General features: G+C 35.8%; 1 protein-coding gene across 1 annotated transcript; it reads left to right on the forward strand.

The window, feature by feature from the left end:
• The first annotated feature begins 11,120 nt into the window (after window positions 1-11,120).
• On the forward strand, window positions 11,121-11,606 carry LOC145075401 (uncharacterized). The gene has a single exon (XM_079021660.1). The coding sequence runs from the start codon at window positions 11,121-11,123 to the stop codon at window positions 11,604-11,606; it is 486 nt and encodes a 161-aa protein (XP_078877786.1).
• Window positions 11,607-12,976: the final 1,370 nt, after the last annotated feature.

Consider the following 12,976-nt stretch of genomic DNA (forward strand, 5'->3'; position numbering starts at 1 on the left):
GGTTTTCATTAAACAGCACGGACTCGCCGAGTCCACCCATGAACTCGCTGAGTCCGGTCGTGATCCAGATAAGAATTCGCGACCCTACTCGGCGAGTCTAAGCACCAACTCGCCGAGTCCCTCCACAAACTCCAAAATAAATAATAAAATAATATACCTGGGGATCCGGATGTTACATTATATATATATATATATATATATATATATATATATATATATACACACACATATATACATAACACCTTGAGGCTAGGTATTTTTCAATTTCCGCCCTTAGTATGAAATTTGTTGCAAAATTGGTCCCATGGTTCACTTAATGAAAAACATGTGACTGTGTTAGTACGTTGGGCGTACTCAAGCGTACGTCGGACATATGTGGTTGGGAGTCAAAACCCTAATTTTTACGGTTTGAGCCATATTTAAGCATCATTATCTCCTCAATACCTTTTCCCTCATCAACCTCCATCTCCCAAATCGTCCCTTGCAAACCCTAATCCTTTGTATAAGCATCTTTGAGATTTAGAGTGTGTATTTGGTGTTCTTGAAGGAGGAAGAAAAAAATGGAATCATATTGGGAGCTCAATGCATCTTGGATCTAGAAGTGTTTCACCCTCAAGCATCATTTGAAGGTATAAAGTTTGAAACTTGATGAGTTATTTCCTTAGATATTGTTAACCTAGAGGTTGTGTTTATTTTTGGTCCCATAAGCTTGGTTGTGACAACCGTCAAATTCAAGTCAAGGTCAACAAGTCAAAACCGGTCAACTTAATTTGTACTTGAATGTTAAAACTTATTCTATGTATAAAAATGTGCATTTGTATGTCAAGGATTCAAGTGTCTCGAAGAATCTATGTGTTATCAATGTAAAAACACTAAAATGGGAGTTAAACGCATAAAAACACGACTAAGGACCCTTTCAGGGACTTAAAACAATCATAAACGAAGCATAACGGGGTTCACAAACCTTGCATTACGAGACTATACGATAATAATGGCTAAGGTTAAATCTCTCCCAAATCTCTCCAAGTATGTGAAATCTCTCCAATAATATGAAGTCTCTCCAAGTATGTGAAATCTCTCTCCAAATCTCTCCAAGTATGTGAAATCTCTCCAAGAATGGGAGGTTTGCTTCTGACAGATTTGCTTATGACATAGGTCAAATCTCTCAGCCGAAATGGACCGAGGGTTCGGTCTATTTCGGTTCCCCAACTACTTCGAACCGAGAGCTGACCTTCAGCCCTCCCACTCGCACCTTCGGTCCTTCTCCTTCTCTCGGTTCTCATCCTCTTAGAGCCGAACCACGCAGGTTCGGTCCCTATTGTTCGATTTTCGACCACATTCACTTCCTAAGCCCGTTTCTGACGTTTTTGACAAGATTTTTTCACCAAATTCATATTTTTACCATTTTTAACCCCCATAACTCATATTTTATTTATTTTTTCAAAGATTATTAATTAAAAATCATTATATTATAATAAGAGGAGTATTCTACCCCACAAGTGGGTCAAGTGTGCCCACTTGCCTTCCATGTGTCACCCTCTCATTTGCCACCTTATCCACATCACACAAACCAATGCACACATCACTTCAAACTCATAAGTTGCTCCACCAACCTTCTATATAAAGAAATCCTTGGAGGATTTCTTGATTTACTTGCTCATTTCAAACATACAAACTTCTCATATCACCTCAAGAAAGCTTCTTTCTCTCTACTTTCCACCACCTTGTGCAAGTGTTCTTGAGTTGCTACTGCACTTTTTGGTAATTATTCCATCTAAACTCAAGTGTTATTCCATAATTTCATAACACTCTTGGATCACTGACTCATATCTTAACGCCAAAAATCGTTCTTAGGATCATCCAAGTCTTCACGTGTTCACCAAGTGCTCTTGACTTGATATTCCTTAACTTCAACCTTCCACTATTCAAGTCATCACTAAAGGTGAGTTCATACCCCTACATTTTCTAATTTTCTTTAGTTTTCAGGGGGGAATACAAGTTAAAACACCAAAACATATTCAAAACTCAACTTGACAGCTTACAACAGAAAAATCGTGACCTGTTCACGAACTGTTTTGCCCAACTTAAACTTAATATTTTTCAAAACTGTATAATATGCAAGTAGTTCAGGTTTATACCTTTAAAATGACTACTTTCACATCTCCATACAATTTTTCTACAATTTATGGTGATTTTTACAAAACTGTCTGTCACTGTAGCAACAAAATCAGACCAGGTTGTGAAAATGAACATTTTCACACTAGTTTGAGACCACAAAAAATTATGGGAAAATTTATGAACACATTAGACAATTTTTCCAAATAATCAAAGTTTTCGGATTCAGTTTTCGACTTACGATGATTTTTCTATAAATACTAAAAAACAGTGACAGTTAAGGGTAAAACTGTCAAATACATATTTAAGAGTTATTCACACCTTGTAACATGTTGAGCAAGGTGTGTAAGATCTACACTTAGTATTTCCAATTTCCTTTATTTGAAATACATATACATGCGTAACAAAGTTTTATACCATCATATGACACTTTTGATAAACTATAATTGGTATAGTTTTGAACACTCCATTTAACAAAGAGAACAATAACATTATCGATTTACAAAACGAATTTTTCACTACACACTATGTGAATTCGTTAATGAATATTTGTGAGACATTGTCCTTCGGGGTACTCTAAGTACCATAGAAAAGTCCTTTAGTTATAATCAGAATCTCCTGGAGGGAGAACGTGATAGTTGTGTATAGATCTATATTGGGTCCGACAAACCCGCACCTGAGCTGCTTGCAACAACTAGACCGGCAGGTCTGTGGTGACAGGTGTCATAAATTTCCGACGCCTAAGAACGTTGCACTCAAGGCCATCTAGTCTTTGGTATGATTATAACATCTCACCTAGAATATTAACACAACATACAGTTCTCGAAAATTCTAATGCTTTATACAAAGGAGTTCTATTTAAATATAGAACACACACATAAGTATGACGATTTACTTACTCATACTAAGCCTTGTTTCATTTCAGTTTACAACAAATCTTTTAGAAAATATTGGATTTTCTGGAAACAAACTTGTAACAAACGTTAAGGAAACAACATTCATTTTGATAAAATACTTATGAACTCACCAGCTTTATGTTGATACTCTCTTTTCAAAACAACTTGTATTCTCAGGTAATCAGTAATACAAGTAACCGTAAGATTTCTGAAGTCAAGACGCTAAGGCGTAGATTCTTTTGCTACATTTTATCATCATATGTAATTTAATTGGAAAACATGTATTTTGGAAACAATGTAATCTTTTTAAATTATATCTATGATGGTTGTGTTTTACTTTCTTCACTATGGTTATGATACTGAGCATGCCGTCATCCGCCCCCGAACGTTTCCGCTGTTCTGGTTTGGGGGTGTGACATTGGTATTCATGAGTATGGCGTAATCTAACAAGAAAAGTTGTCCTTTTAGACGTTTTTTGGTCCTTCGAACCATAAAACTTAATTTTGGTCCTTCTATCCACTCCATGCAAGAGTTATGATGTCTTAATGGCTTATTAAGTTAGGGTTTTAGTTTTTGGACATTTCTAGCCATGGAAAGTCATAAAGGCGGAAACTTTATGACTTAGAACCATGTTTTGGATCTGGATCTGAGTTTGGATGTAAGGTATTTCAGGAATAAGTACATTTTAAAAAAAAAAGGATCCAGATTGCATACACTGGGCGCACCAAGAGGTACGATGCACGTACTGGGTTGAGACCTCGTGAATTGGAAGCATCACGACTACGCCCACCGTAGTGACTGAGTACACAGGGCGTACTAAATCTTCTTTGACTTCCCGTGACTTTTGACCTTTTGAATTTGAATTTTGACTAAGTTTGACCTAGGGGAATTTTGGGTATTTTGAGTGATAGTTGGAGTGTAAGGCCCTGTTATTTGTGTAGGTAGTTCGTAGAGACAGTATCCAAAGCAGTGATTTGTTCAGCTATCTTTTCAGATTGTGAGGTGAGTTTTTCCTCACTGTACTCGTGGGTCGACGACACCAATTCCGACCCACTAGGTTATGTATCTTGGTATATAATATTATGTTGTGCTGATTATATTTTAGATTGGTATATCTGTATGATTACCTATATTTGCTAGTTATATGTTTATCTATTACATATGTCGACATAGTATGGGTGGTTTGAGGTTGTACTGCTTTGTGTTGTCGGCCAACAAACCCGGGCAATCTAATCAGGAGATTGTGGGCCAGTGGCAATCCAATCGAGATATTGTAGGCCAAAGTGGCAATCTATCGGGAGATTGTGGGCCAGGGTAATCCATTCGGGGGAATGTGGACCTAGTATGTAATATGTATATTTGTTTGGTTGTGTGTGGTACTTTAGGGGAACTCACTAAGCTTTGGATTATAGTTTAAGTGTTTTGTTTCAGGTACTTCTAATGATCGGGGCAAAGAGAAGGCTTGATCGTGCACATCCTGCAGTTTTTATGAGATTTGATTTTGGGATACTCTGATTTGTGATTTGAGTTTTTGGAAACTATGTTTTTGTGACATCCCCAATTTCATGGCCTGAAAAGACCGATTTGTTTATGCTTTGTTTTATAAAATCATAGTAATCCTTTGATTAAAAGAGTTGTGGAATTTCTTCCCAAAACAAAATATGATAAATTTTATCAAAGCATTTCTTTAAAGAAATGTATTTTCGTTAAATAACAAAATTTCGGGATGTCATGTTCCGATACAGACCAAAAGCATAAACAATATAAAATAGATCTTACAACAGTTATTTATAACAACTGATCTATAATCCAAAATCTCTCGTCAAGTCCACCAACTTATACTCTTGTGCCATTACCTGTAATGCAAAGAAATTGAGTGAGTCAGGCTTGGGAGCCTGGTGAGCATATAAGGTTTTTAACCCACAATAATACATTTATTATTCAATCATCAAACAATCAACCCAAATACCCATCCCCATATCTCCTTTATTTCTTAAGGTTTTACCCTAAGAATCATCTATTCGTTCACTCCATATTAGGCACTAAGACAATAGCTGCCAAGGTTCCTTCGTAAAGCACAAATTCCATAGCTGCTATGGTTCATTCATCGGGTACTAAATCCATAGCTACCAGTGTAGGTACTAAGTCCATAGCTACCAACGTTTATCTAACAATACTAAATCCATAGCTACCAGTGTAGGTACTAAGTCCATAGCTACCAACATTCGTCTTTCGTCTCATCCACAAACTCATCTGTCATCACACACCAACTAATTCGTCTACCCATGTTCTACCCAACATATTTGTAGATATAACATACATATACAATTTAACTCATTTAAAACCTATATGAAACATCCATTCCACGCTTATCTCAAATAAACAACAATATATAAACACATAACACATATTTCGTAGCAAATACTTAATACTTATGTGTTAGAAGAAAGTCACTATACACTCACACCAAACATATACTTAATACATTCAAACAATTCTTGTATTAAAATCGTGTTTATGAAAGGGACTATACACTCACACATATAAACAACTTTATATTATACACATAGCATGTATTTCATAGCAAATACTTAATATTTATGTGTTAGAAGAAAGTGATCACACACTCACTTGATCAGAAGATGATTGGACAACACTACAGCTTGTAGAAGTAGTATTCTTCGGTAGATCTGGAAGATCTTCACAAAAAACCGGGCTCCTCGCAGGCAGAGCTTCGGCTCGGGAATTTTACTTCTCGGGATCTTCGGGGCTTCGGGACTTGCTTCGGGTCTCGGGAATAATACCGGGGCTTCGGGATAATTCTGGCACGAAAAACAAGGTAAAACGGGAGAGAGAGAAGAGAAAAGGAGCAAAAAGGTCGGGTGCCCTCGCATCCTTTTTATAGGGGCAGAAGCCTCGCATTACGTTGGGCGTAATGCTCAGCTACGCGGGGCGTAGTGCCAAAAAACGTCATCACTTACGTATGCGAGACACTCGAGTCCGAGGGGTTCATGTACCGGGGTATGTTGGGCGTACGCCAGTACGCTGGGCATACTTCGGATAAGGTCAATGACTCCTTCGGATATACATCCGAATTAAAGATTAAATAAATATTTTAATTATTTAATAAACTTCAAAAATTCATATCTTCCTCATACGAACTCCGTTTTCGACGTTCTTCATATCCACGCGTAGGTGAGACTACACTCTACAACTTTCGTTTAGACCCATTGGCTAATTTTTAGTTTATTTTTATTATTTATTTTTAGTAGGCCGGGATAGGAAAACTCCGTTATAAATTCATAACTTCTTCATCCGACGTCCATTTTCATCTGTCTTTTTACTGTTGCACTACCATCAACGAGATCTTTGATTCTTGTTTAGATTGTTTCGACCAACAATCACTCGATCTTGAATTCGAGTTTCGGGCTGCATACTGCTAAGCTGAAACTTAGAAAAATCATAACTTCCTCATACGAAGTCAGATTTGGGCATTCTTTTTATGCACGCTCTCGGTTTAACGAACTCTACGACTTTCGTTTATATTACTAAGGCTAAATATCGCTCTAATGTAAATTCACTTCTACGTCATTCAGTGTCGTGCCGGTTTTGTCGCGAAACTTCGACAGGTCATAACTTCTTCGTTATAACTCGGATTTCGGCGTTCTTTATATGTACTAAATCCTTGTAACATATACTACAACTTAGTTAAGATTATTCATTCTAAATAATCGTCTATCAAAAAGTTACTTTTGACGCTTATTGTCTCTAAATTGACTAGCCCTAATCTACAGGCGTTACAGTATTCTACTAGAATACACTTTCATTCTTCATATTCCATGCATCTTTGTTCTATTTTAAGTGAGTAGGTCAATAAACAAAATATGAACCCATACAAAAAGACCTAGACGTGAATTCATTCTAAAAGAATATTATTGTTGACTTTAAAGATGAATTTAATTAGTTTCCACAAAAAGAGAATTATAATTATGGATATCATTTTATATACATATAATTATGGAAATCATTTAATATCTATCTTTATTTAATTAAATAATTATATAATTTTACTTAATTTCTATTGATGCATTCTAGCGCCCAATAAATATAAGAAAACACATGAACATAGCCCTATATATATATATATATATATATATATATATATATATATATATATAAAGTTAGTGAAATAACTTTTATAATCTAACTAAATCATGGTTATGCAAAAAAAAAAAAAAAAAAACATACAAAAACCCTTCTAAAACGATGCCTACGTGTATTTTTAAAGCAAAAGCATCCATAATTTTTTGATAAGCAAGACTTTGTATAAAGTGACATTCGATACTCAAAATTGCTAGTCCATTTAATCTTTCAGATAGTTCTGATGATCGGGGAAAGGCGAAGGCTTGATCGTGCACATCCTTCAGTTTTATGAGATTTGATTTTGGGATACTCTGATTTGTGATTTGAATTTTTGGAAACTATGTTTTGTAAACATTTATGGTTTTTGGTTGGTTTTTAAAAACAAAAGTTTACCTTGAACTTTGGGATGTTACAATATATATATATATATATATATATATATATATATATATATATATATATATATAAAGTTATAGTAAAAGTGAAATAAATTTTATAATCTAACTAAATCATGGTTATGCAAAAAAAAAAACATACAAAAACCCATCTAAAATGATGCCTACATGTATTTTTAAAGCAAAAGCATCCTTAATTTTTTGATAAGCAAGACTTTGTATATGACTTTTGATACTCAAAATTGCTATTTTTCCTCCTGTAGCTATTGTAACCAGTACTGTTAACAAAATGTTATATGATATCAACACGTTGACAAACATGACTATTTACTTTGTGAACTCCATACTTTGAATAACTATCCAAAGATGTTCACATTTGTATGCTTCATCAGACAATATTACCTACAAAACTTGTAACTCAATAAATACATTTTTTCCATAAGTATCAGGTACGTATCTTGTATAGGGCCAAGAGGGGTGTGCCCCCCCCCCTCTAAATTTTATGTTAGAAGTACCCATATAAGCTAAATTTTTAGAGATATAGGTCTAACAATGTGAAACCAAGGTTGTGGCCCCTCCTGTCCAGTTGTCCGATCCATGAGATTAAGAAGCAATCGTTCAATCGTGATTCGTAAACGGTGAATCGAATCAATCGATTATCACCTAACCTTTAAACCTTCCACCCCAATTCCCCATATTCATTCTTCACTGCTAGTCGAACGCCTGCCATAGTCACCACTGTCTACCGCAACACCGCATGTCTACCCTCCACGAGTCCACCTGTTGTTCTGCACTTTTGTTGTTCTTTCTTGTTCACAGAATAAAATCAAGTATGCTCATAAGCTCCTACTCATCTGTAGAGTTGTTCTTTCTTGTCTTCGTTTTATTTCATTCTTTTCTTATTCTGGTGGAAATTAACAGCCAATCTATTGAGTATTGTGACTTGAACATTTATTGGAACTTGGTGAAATCGAATCAGTAAAAGGATTTAATTAAGTTGGGACATTAAGAAGATCTGGTGATACACGTTGGGGTTCTCATTTGAATCCGTTTGTAGATTGCATAACATGTTTGATTGTACTCGTGTTGTGCTCCAAGGAATAATTGATGGTGTAGCACCTGGTTCCTGGTACGTAAAATTTATCTAAGAATTTGTCTTTTTAGCCTTGGACTCGGCGAGTTGTAGGTCCGACTCGCCGAGTAGGGGCGGGGTCCGGGGGCACGTTTAAGTTGTCGACTCGGCGAGTCCATATTCTGGACTCGGCAAGTCACCGCTGTTTGATGAAACCCAAAATTTCAAGGGTTTGCACCCTATTTAAACCCTCATTTCCGCCCCAAGCTCGCCCCCATTCACCCTCAGAGCTCCCAACATCGTTTTGCCCTTATTCCTTGTGAGATTAAAGTGTTTTTGTGTGTTCTTAAAGTTTTTGAGGAGGAAGAAGTGTAGATCAAGAAGCGGAGAAGGAGGTCAAGCATCTTTGTGACATCTCAATGTTTTCCTTGAGGTATAGCTCGTTTCCCTTCCGTTTTCAAGCTTGTAGTCTCTATTAGCTTCATGAAAGTCCTTCTTGAGCCATTCCCCAAGCTTGTTTGTGCATTGTGGGTTGTATTAAGTTGTTAGCCTTTAGATCTAGGCACTATTTAGTCCCTAGAGCTTGGATCTACTGCCTTTATGGAGTCATATTGCATGAAAGTCCTAGATCTACCCCTTTTGGTGCACTTTGAGCCCTAAAACCTTCATTGGTGATTATCTACACGTAAAGTTGGAAACTTTACGTGTAAACCAGGCCCTAGGAACCCAGATCTATGAATGGCATGGGATGGATTCAAGCAAAATCGTGTGTATTGTTTTTGCATGAGGCAGACTCGGCGAGTCGTTCATCTGACTCGGCGAGTTGGGACGCGAGTCCCCGGGTTTTCCCTTTTTCGTGTTACGGGTTGGAGTAGTGAGTCCTAGGATGTGACTCAGTGGGTCGGAAGCCAGACTCACTCATGAAGTCACTCGGCGAGTCAATGCCATGACTCGGCGAGTTCATGGCAATCTTCTTGTCTCTATAACAACTCGGCGAGTTGTTCATACAACTCGGCGAGTCACAGCTTAGAGTGTTCTTCGGATGAAGGCGAACTCGGCGAGTTGTTCATACAACTCGGCGAGTGGGATGAAGGAATATTGTACTTGGGTTTAGAGAAAGGGACTCGGCGAGTTGGCGAGCCAACTCAGCGAGTCTGGTCAACTGGCAGTTGACTGTGACTTGACTCTTGACTTGTTAAGGGTAAATGGTCAATTTACCCTGAAGGCGGTTAACAGTATTTGACTGAGTATTTTGTGGGAATTATAGCCGGAGGATTTTCGGAGCGGCAGCAGCAGCAGACAGTCAATTTCCACACCGATCATCAGCTATCTCGAGGTGAGTTGCCTTCCAGTAGCGGTGGGTCTACGGCCACAATGCCGGCACACCGATAGGAGTTGTATGTTAGATGATTGTCTTTGTGATATCATCTAGTTTTGCTACTACTTGATACGTTATATGCTGGCATGATATGTTATATGTGATAGTAGTAGAGTTCGGTTGTTAGGACCGAAGGGTAGGTCAGACACCCCAGATATGTCTGACAGTATGTGATGATATGTTATATGCTGGCATGATATGTTATATGTGATAGTGGTAGCAGGAGGGGAATAGTCCCCGAGGGTCGGTTGTTAGGACCGACGGGTAGGTCAGCGCCCCAGAATGGCTTGACACGGGTAGGTCGGCACCCCAGAATGGTCGTACCGGGTAGGTCGGGTACCCTAGAATTGCCCGGCAGTATGTATGATATGTGATTGTATGTTATGTGGTATATTGGGGGAACTCACTAAGCTTCGTGCTCACAATTTTCAGTTTTGGTTTCAGGTACCTCTTTTTTGAAGGGGAAGGAGCTGGCGCGGTAGCGGTACATCACACACATGCTTGTATTCCGCATTATGATATCTTCCTGGGAAATTGTACTCTGACACTTTTATGAATATGACAATGTTTTCCGTTATGCAACATCTTTTGTGAAATGAAATGATCGTTGAATGAATTATTTCTAAATGTTTTGCTAAGTACATGTTTTAAAAACGAAATTTTTGGCTCGTATTTTTGGGATGTTACAGATGGCATATCTCCTACTTATTCTCAATGCATAGATGTTGATGCAACTTATTCTTACATGAAATCATTTAAGTTTGTGTTTAGTTTTCACTTGATAAAGGAAGTAAAGGTAAAAACTGATATACTTTCTCAAGCTCTACAAAATAAACCCAAAATATTCTTAATGCCATGGAGTTAGTTCTGACAACAAAGGAGGGTCTAAGTGATTTTAGAAACATGGGATGTGATTCTTTACTTGCAAATGTAAAGTTTTTTTTTGTGAGAAACATCAAATAAATATGCCATATATGAATGCTCCATATAGTTCTACTCAATACCGACCTCCAAAAACAGATAATCATGTTACTTTATAACATTTTTATCTAGTAGATTTGTTTACATCCACATTGGACAAACAATTACATGAGTTGAATAGTAAATTCAATGATCAGGCGATGGAGCTGTTACGTCTTAGTTCTACGTTAGTTTCAAAAGAACACCTTAAAGTGATTAACATTGATCATATTTGTCTTCTTGTTGAGAAGTATTATCCTGAAGATTTTACGGAGCAAGAGAGAATTCAATTACGATATCAATTGGAGATTTTTAATATTGATATGACAAGGAATCCCAGTACAAGTGGTGTATCAACTATTGTTGACCTAAGCAAGGGTCTTATGGAAACTCAGAAACGTGAGACATATTATTTGCTTGATAGAGTGGTTCGGCTAATCTTGACACTTCCAGTTTTTACCGTGACAACAGAGAGGGGATTTTCTACAATGAAAATATTCAAGAACCGACTTCGCAGTAAGATGTCAGATGACTTTCTCGCAAACAATTTGGTGGTTTACATAGAATGGAAAATTGTTGAAAACATTGATTCGAAGTCAGTAGTTGATGAATTTAAAGACCTTAAAGGTCATCATGTTGAGTTGTAATTCTTCTTCTATGTATTTTTGGTGTTTAATTGCTGAAAAAAATTGTTTTTTTTATGTGTAAGAACAGTAATTTTAGGTATTTTGGTGTTTAATTGCTAAAAAAATTTGTTTTTTATGTGTAAAAACGTTAATTATAGTTTCTTATACTCCCCCCTCCCTTCAAATTATATGTTCAAGCTCCGCCCCTGATCAATATCAAGTTCCTCACCAATTGTCAAACTAGTATCAAGTTTCATACAATATATATGTTTTTAATTCATCATCAAATAATGATTTTGACTTTGAACCATCAAACCAAAATCCAAAAATAGATTCAAAATGTTGCATTTACGCAAATCTACTTTTCAATTCTGTAAGAGCCATATCCACTGGAATAATAAAATAATATGTTTTAATGTTTTTTTTAGAAAATTAGTGTTCTCTTTTAGTATTTGGAACTTCATCAAATTATTTTTTTCTAGAAGAAATATGTTTAATATGAAATTCATATTCAACTATAATATTATGCTATTTTTTAGTTTTATTAATAGCAGAGTCAATCCCATTTTCCCTATAATTTTCAAAATAGTTAACTAATCCTTCAAAATTTTTTACCACAACATCAAGAATCATATATTTAGATTATAACTTTTTACTTACCAAATTAATTCTAAATAACATATCATGCCACAAAACTAAACTTCAAATAATCATATCTTTGGATTATAACTTTTTACTTACCAAATTAATTCTAAATAACATATCATGCCATATAACTAAACTTAAAATGAATTCAAAACTAGAAAATTCACCATTTATTGAATATTCAACATCTCTACAAACTTTTTCATTATCACTCACTTTATCTAATTTGATAAAAACTTCTTTTATTTGAAATTTTTTGAGTTTTTATTGTTTTAACATTTTCAATGCGACTTTCCCAACGTTTTGTAAACAGTGATTTAAGTTTTAGTTCATCTACATATTCAAGTAAAACACTCAATATTTTTGTAGAATTAGAAAAACATTATATACCATTTGACACTTACCAAAAAACGTTTTTGCTTTATGACAAGAATTTTTCATATCATAAAAAACTAAATTAAGACTATGGCATCCACAAGACATATAAAAAGCTCTTGAATATATATCAAACAATATTTTCAGTAAACCTTGATGTTTACCTTTCATATTTGCTCCATTATCATACCCTTGAACTAAAATACAACTAAAATTCAAGTCAAGCGATTTCAATGCATCTTGAAAAACATTAAAAAGTCCTAAACCATATGTATCTTTTACAACTAAGAACTCTAGAAAAAAACTCTTCTACTTTTATTAGAACAATTACAACATCGACACATCTTATAATCAAAGGCATTTATTCTTTA

Source organism: Lactuca serriola, chromosome 9 (genome assembly GCF_051521515.1).
Source record: "Lactuca serriola cultivar US96UC23 chromosome 9, Lser_US96UC23_V15, whole genome shotgun sequence".
In the NCBI taxonomy this organism is placed as follows: domain Eukaryota; kingdom Viridiplantae; phylum Streptophyta; class Magnoliopsida; order Asterales; family Asteraceae; genus Lactuca; species Lactuca serriola.

What these genes read in the sequence shown, in the direction of transcription:
- LOC145075401 (XM_079021660.1), top strand. Translation starts at nt 11,121, where the DNA reads ATGGAGCTGTTACGTCTTAGTTCTACGTTAGTTTCAAAAGAACACCTT.